Below are 7,723 nucleotides of genomic sequence, written 5' to 3' on the forward strand. Positions count from 1 at the left end.
GGTGAAATCGAAGCAGAAGGAGGAGAAGGTGAACATGAAGGTGAAATTGAAGCAGAAGGAGAAGGTGAACATAAAAGTGAAATCAAAGTGGAAGGAGAAGGAGAAGGTGAACCTGAAGGTGAAATCAAAGAAGGAGAAGACGCCGATGAATATGATAGTGAAGGTGAACTAGCAGAAAGAAAAGTAACTGATGAAGGTGGAGGTGAACTCCAAGCAGAAGATGGTGAAATGAAAGCTGATGAGGGTGAAAATGAAGAGCAGGAACTCAATGCTGAAAGTCAAGGTGAAGCCAAAAGTGATGAGAAAGGTAGAGATGGTGAAGGGGGAGGTGAAGGAGGTGGAAGTGAAGATGAAGAGGAGGAAGAAGAGGAGGAAGAAGAGGAGGAAGAAGAGGAGGAAGATGAGGCGGAGGATGAGGAGGAGGAAGAAGAGGAGGCAAATGAGGAGCCTTTGTCCCTGGAGTGGCCCGAGACCAGGCAGAAGCAGGCCATTTACCTGTTCCTCCTGCCCATTGTGTTCCCACTGTGGCTGACCGTGCCCGACGTCCGGAAGCTGGTGAGTGTGCCCAGCTATGCCCCAGGGAGTCTGTGGAGTCTCTAGGCACTCTCACACAAGAGGTGAGAGGACGGGGCAAACTGGCTTGGCAGGGCTCGAACCAGAGAGTATCCGGGATGCACCTTGCAGCTCCAGAAGGGACCACGTGCCTAGGGGGACATACCGGTAGGCTTGGGAGGCCCTAAAATGTGCTTATTTCCATCACTATAAGCGTGTGAACCAGTACCTCAACTCCTGTTGTCAGTTTCTTGATTTTAATACGGGAATAATGCCAAGCTCCCCCCTGCCCCTCCATAGGTCACAGGGATATTCTGAAAACATAGGGGGAAAGTATTATTTCTATAGGGAAAGCTCTGACTAACATGCTCTACCCAAAGGCCATCCATACTCTACCTCGAGGTCCAGAGGTGCATAGAGCAGCAGGAGGTTTGTAGATACCACACCAAACACCTAGACCAGTCTGGTTCTAGGGCAAGCAAATAGTTCTCTTCAGTTTGGTGACTGCTGAATGCCCTGCTGGCCGGACTCCCTGTGGGCTGCCAACTCCTTCCTTCCCCAGCCACCTCCGGGTCCTCACTGGAGATCCAGATCTCAGCTGACCCATCTCCAGATCCTCTCCATCACTCCCCTAGCAGGTCCTGTCACTGATTCTGGGGCTCCCTCGGAACAGTCAAAGACCTTTAGCCTCTGCAACTTATTTCTCTTCCTTTTCAAACTTGCAAACAGGAGTCTAAGAAGTTTTTTGTTCTCACCTTCCTGGGATCCATCATGTGGATAGCCATGTTCTCATACCTCATGGTATGGTGGGCTCACCAGGTGAGTGAACTAAATCCTGCATCAGTGGGTCCCAAGGACACTTTTTTTCCTTCAGGGTGAATGTCCAGTACCCAGGCAATGGTGAGGCTCAAGTGAATTTGTAGTTTCTACATTGTTTGTAAAGGCTCAAAAGTTGACTTCATTTCAGTGAGTGTAGTATTTTCAACTGTGGGTCTTGTCTTACAGTCATGCTGCAGCCTGACATAGAAGGCCCGTCACAGTCTGACCCAGCTGACCATTGCTGACTTGCCTTATTCCGAGCTTTCTCTGTCACCATGCCCTGCTCCCCTCCACCTGGTGACGGTGTGCACACTCGTGAGAGCAAGCTCAGTTTTGCCTTCTCTTGGGCATTTAGTCAGTCTTCCTCTGAGTGCCCATGGCTTTTCTGTTCTACCTGGGATTGCTGGTTACAAGCTTTTCTCTTTCACTAGGCTGGGAGTAGGGTCAGTGTTATGGTGCTCATACTTCTATCTCCGGCCTCTAACTTAGTTCCTGGCACATAGCAGGTGTCCGTGGTTCTGGAACTGGAAACATGACATGAACAAATCTCTGGAGGGGCAGTTCTTTTGGGAAGGTGGAGGTGTTGTAGTTGGAACGACAGTGAGAGTTGGTATTAAAGATAGACTTGTAGTCCAATTTAGACAAGAGCTGCGTCATTCCCCAAAGCCTGGAGTAGGGGCCCTGCTCTTCCTCTGTGTGGCTCCTCTCTCCCAGGCTAAAGTAGTGTGCTGAGCTCTGTGGAAAGGGGTTGGGTTTGCACAAAATAGCATGTGGTTGGTGTTTGAAGAGCCTCCGATTTTCCCCTTGCTGTTGCCATGGTTTCTTATCACTGTAACTTTTTACCAGGTTGGTGAAACAGTAGGGATTTCTGAAGAGATAATGGGTTTGACGATCCTAGCGGCAGGCACGTCCATTCCTGACCTCATCACCAGTGTGATTGTTGCTCGGAAAGGCCTGGGAGACATGGCTGTGTCAAGCTCTGTGGGCAGTAATATATTTGATATCACCATGGGGTGAGTGGCAAAGTTGCTTTCCAAGGCATCATCAAGTATGACTGGAAAACACTGTGTTGGCTCTGTTCGCTGGTTTTCTGCTTCATTATTTATACATGGACGAAAAGGGCATTTATATTATTAGTGTCTACAAGGCAGCAAAGTGTCCTCCCTTCATTCATCACAGCCAGATGGGATAAGAGGGCAAAACTGCTGCCTGAAATGTAACTGAGTAGAATTTATAGATGAATTGAAAAACAAAGTCCATCAAATTCATTACCAAATACAGTCAAATGCTCTGCTCACTGACCTCTAAGGTGGTGGAAGGAGCAGTGACTCAGTCGCACTTCCTGATATTTCTGCTCCTTTGCATTTGGCCTCCTGCCAACTCTGAGGCTCTAAAAGCATTTTGTCTAAACAAGCAAATGCAGCATCCTCCTGTACCCCTTCTCTTACCCCCTCCTCCCAACTTGTCAGAGCAGAACCTCTGGGCTATTTTCATTTCCGCAGGCATATCCCAGATTTGGGTAGTGGCTTTGGTTTCTTTAATTTGAATTTGTGTATGTGTGTGTGTATGGGGGGGGGGGCGGGTGGAGCACAGGAGAGCCCTGATCATTAAAGAATTTAAAGACATGTTAGCCTGAGATAGGACTTACCATAAAAATTGTGAGATTAGAGAGTCAAACATCAATCCATCTGGGTTCCTCATAGGCACATCATGAATTATGGAGGAAAAAACCCCACTTGGATCCAGAAAATTTCAGTTTTAATCTAGGGTCTTCTAGTTATTAGCTGTGAGTCCTTGGGCACGTAATTTCAATTTCCCTGAACTTAAGTTTCCTCATCTGTGAAATGGGGCTAATATTTTCTCTTCTATTTCATAGGCTTTTTGTGTGTGTGTGTGGAAAAATAGGGATTAGACACTCATACAAATTGTAAAATAGTGTTTACGTATGTGGGATTATTATATGTATGTAGGATTATTACATTATAAATTAAGAATATTCACATTGTTTCTTCAATCTTGCAGCCTGCCTGTCCCTTGGTTGCTCTTCTCTTTCATCAATGGATTACAACCTGTTCCAGTCAGCAGCAATGGCTTGTTTTGTGCAATTGTTTTGCTTTTTCTCATGCTCTTGTTTGTGATCTCTTCAATTGCATCGTGCAAATGGAGAATGAACAAGATCCTGGGCTTCACAATGTTCCTCCTTTACTTTGTATTCCTGATAATCAGCGTGATGTTAGAAGATCGAATCATTTCCTGTCCTGTATCTGTCTGAGTCAGAGTCACTGTTGCTCACAATGGACATGGATCAGAAAACCATGCCAGAAGCTACTGCACTTGTTGTTACAATAATGAAAGAATGAACATGGTCCAGGAGAGTGACAGGAGTGGCCAACAACCTCTAACGGGAATGTCATCTGGGACTGAACATTATCTTTGGAAACACCAGCAGCTCGTTGTGGATTAAGAATCTCACCTCTGGAGGGATAGAGTTCCTACCCCTGACTGATGTTGGCAGCTATCATGTGGAGGCCAGTAGAAGGACCTCTGGAGCTAGACGGTTTTCTGAGAGATAACTTGGGGGTGAGCGCAGGTGCAGTCACCCATGCTCACAGTCCCTGCTCATTCCTGAAGGGCTGCTGATCCAAAGATGCAGATGTGGTCTGCACTGCACCCTTGGCCCCTGGCCCAGGCATACGCTGCAATTTGCTGTCCCCTCTTTTCCTGTTTAAAACATGAGGTTTTTTTGTTTGTTTGTTTGTTTTGTTTTATCAGGTTTGTAAACATTACAGGTCCAGTTATTGGTGGGTTTACGGAACTAAGACTATAGGAAAAAAAAAAGTATAACAGGAATCAATTATCATTACACATCATAGTCCAGTAAAATGTGTACCAGTATTTTATAGCTTAAAAGGACTACCTTAGCTCTTGTAGCTGCATTTCTGAAAACTGAAATTAAAATAAGTAGCCCAAGAAATTAAAATTTATACATCGCCCTTGAATTGGAAGTAGGGGAGATATTAGGGAAGGAAAACTACTCTAAGGGCTATTTAAACATATGTACTTACTAGAAAATCCAAGTTAGTATTGTCTCTGCCAAGTGGTCACCTTGAGGGATTAGACACTCATACAAAGCTCTCCTGTCTTTGCTCTTCCAGCATATTCTCGCCTAACAGTGACAGCCGCTACTAGTGAGTAAGAAAAGGAGTAATTTTAAAAAGAGTCCAAAATCAGCAGAGCCAAGTCTGGTTTATAAAGTAAGAGATCCAGTGGGGTAATATTATTTTTGTGTGTCAACCTAGAGATAGGATTATAAAGCAAGACGACTGATTTCCTGTGCGGTTTACAAGTGGATCTCCAGGCAGTTACAGCGGAGAAATTCCAAAAATGCTTAACATGATGACAACATGGTGAGATAGAGAATATTACTGCTACCAATAGTTAGTGTAAAGGACTTTTGTGTTTTTAAAAATTGTGTGGCTATTTAAACATCGCATGTGGAATCTGAAGTGCTTGTATATTAAACACCACTGCTTGCTGCTTTTACTAGCATTGAGTTAAGGGACACATTCGAAATGAAACAGTGCTATGTCCCTGGTTTCAGAGCAGAAGGAGCTCAGGTGATTAGATAATGATGGTAAATACAGCTTTAATTATGAGAGGATTCATTGAAGACTAGAAGATAGCAGGACAGATGCGATGTAAAAAAAAAATTTTTTTTTTGGTGTTGAGGGGCTATATTCAAAATACTTCAGTCCATAATCCATCTCTGAAGATGGGCTGATTAATTAATGGCCTCCCTGTCCCAGGATTCACATTCTTTGGAAATGACTTCTATTAAATTTCAATAAATTGTGAGTCCCAGTGGTATTTTATTTTGCAAACATGGATGAGTTCATCTATATCTAGGTCACTTGGTCAGAATGCTCGAGAAGACGACTACGGAAACATAGTCATTCCATATTCTTAGTTACCCTCACTGCTGCTCCTGCATTGCCCGCTCTCCATGTGGCATGACCCAAGAACAGGAGGAGAGAATGAGACAGAAGGGCAATCCCAATGCCAAACTGCGCATCTGCAGCCAATTCCAGCTAGCCTCAGGGATGCCACCTCATAGCCTGGGATCCGATGCTTTCTCCCAGAATGACTGATGAGGAGTACTGGGCAGTGAAACATTTTGTTATGAGAAAGTGCTGGACAGACATTTCATGATTAAAGTCAACTCTAATGATCTAACATCCCATTCCCGATCAGTTCGCTGGATGTCCGGCATTTTGCTTTGCTTAGAGAGGAAGGTCTGATCACATCACACTACGACAGAAAGGATCAAGTGAAATGAAAGCTGGGTCCTGATGGATGAATAAGAAGTCACTGGGGTGGGAGGAGAAAGGAGACTTCAGGGAGATGGAAACCTTATGTAATTTTTAAAAGATCCATTTGTTACGCTTGGAAATGAAATTTTTTGTTATAAGTCTATAATTTATTAAAATTATGCTGTTGTAGGGTGAAGGATCATCTTAAAATGTCAAGGTAATGGTGAGATGGTCCTCTCATTTGATAGGCAAAGTGACCTATCTAGTCACATGGGACAAATCCCAGGTCACTCGTTCAGCCTTAGGATGCATGAACTATCCCACTGGGGCATCTCAGTTGGAGGACAGCGGCTGCCCAGATGATGGTTTCATCCCTCTGGAGGTTGCATTTCCTTGATGACCCTGGTGACAGATTTGGGACCAATTTCTAAAAATGTGAACCTTTCCCTGATTTAATGGGTTAAAGTTATATACAGTACAAGAAAAAAAAAAAAAAAGATTCCTTCCAAACTTTTGAAAAATGGTGTTCTGTTTAAATGTTTACATGGTAAAATGGTTGCTTCCGTCAATCGATCTAAAAATGTTTTTATCAAATTTATAGGCTTGGACTTTGATGACATTGTTTATATCTTAATTATCATTTATTTAAAGATTGAGTACCAAAGGGGGCAGGAACCGGATTTAGTATTTAGGGCACAGCCTGGTAGATATATTTGAAGAACTGGCTGGCCTTCCTTGCCAAAGAATACCCTTGGGGTCGGATTCCTTTTGTGAAGGAGGGTCCCTCCCCGCCCCCACCCCCAGGTGCCACTTGCAATGTGTTTTGGGACTGGTGGCCATGGAAGGTGCAGCGAGGGCTCACGATCAGAGGGGTCACCAGAGCCGAGCAGTACCCTGGCCTAAGGCTGCCTTCACAGTTAAGGCACGCTTTGGGTCTTCAGGCCCTGTTCACTGTGATGAGCAGGCAAAACCTGAAGAATTTCATTTACAGAAAATTCTGTCAGTTGCTCCAGTGGTTTCATCACAGGACAATGTCTGAAAAAAATCTATACAGACAAAAGGAGGGAGCCATGCAAATGACAGCAACCGGGGAAAGGCCACGGAGACTTCATCAGTAGAGTCTGTTACCATCTCAGAGAATAAGCACAGGGACCAGACTTTTCATGTAAGAGACAAATTCCTGTAGTCATTTGTGCACAGCTAATTTTTGTAAACAAAAATAATTCAGCCAGCAAGTGTACTTGCTTTGAGGCCAGAGGAAGAGGCCAGTATAAAGGGATAAGGAGAGAGTAAGTCTGAGAATATTAAGGTAAAATGACTGGTGTTCTGGTGTGCAGAAGTGAAGGCAATTCTGAAAGAAAACAGTCTGGTATCCAAACGGGAAGGGCAGAGCAGGCTAAATATCCAGGCTAATTCTGGATATTTCTGGATTTTAGATTCCATAAAGTTCAGATTCTGAAGGCTTATTGAAAAAGCCAAGTTCCTCAATATGGGAAATTCTATCTGGCTGTACTTTGAGAGTTATTATTTTTCTACTTTTGAAAAAATATTTTGAATATTTTATATATATATATATATAATATTAACAGAATACTTCAGGGGGTCATATTCCAGATAAATATGACACAATCTGCATCATCCCCAATATTTTAGAGCATACTGCTCTTAAAGAAGCAGCCTGCCCTTTCCCTTGCTGCTCGGAAATAAAGTGCCTAATAGCAGCTTTCAAGTTCTAGTGGGAGAAATAAAAATAAAACTGGGCCATCTCACATTACCATACGAATGGGTCTCTTCTAACCGTATACTTACAGAAATAAAACATCATAGCCCTCTCTGTACACCAGGCTAACACTTGCTAGTTGCACTAAAGTATCATAGTAATTAGCAGCATGAAGTAAAATAAGTATTTATCACCTAAAATGCTGAACCAACATCTTCTGCGGCCATTTCTCTAGATACAAAAATGTAAAAACATATTAAAAAAACTTAAAACAAAATAAGCTGGTAGTTTTAGAATTTTAAAGCATGCCCTCCCTCCCCCC

At 43.4% G+C, this 7,723-nt stretch overlaps 1 protein-coding gene across 1 annotated transcript in view; it reads left to right on the top strand.

Moving 5' to 3' along the window:
• The window catches only part of SLC24A1 (solute carrier family 24 member 1), a 39,500-nt gene extending 34,281 nt beyond the window's left edge, over positions 1-5,219 (top strand). The window contains exons 8-11 of the mRNA XM_034994074.1: positions 41-555; positions 1,282-1,371; positions 2,218-2,384; positions 3,394-5,219. Coding sequence (XP_034849965.1) covers positions 41-555; positions 1,282-1,371; positions 2,218-2,384; positions 3,394-3,643 — 1,022 coding nt within the window. The 3' untranslated portion in view covers positions 3,644-5,219. The remainder of the gene's footprint in view (positions 1-40; positions 556-1,281; positions 1,372-2,217; positions 2,385-3,393) is intronic.
• Positions 5,220-7,723: the final 2,504 nt, after the last annotated feature.

Source organism: Mirounga leonina, unplaced genomic scaffold (genome assembly GCF_011800145.1).
Source record: "Mirounga leonina isolate KUSES-001 unplaced genomic scaffold, KU_Mleo_1.0 Mir_91, whole genome shotgun sequence".
In the NCBI taxonomy this organism is placed as follows: Eukaryota; Metazoa; Chordata; class Mammalia; order Carnivora; family Phocidae; genus Mirounga; species Mirounga leonina.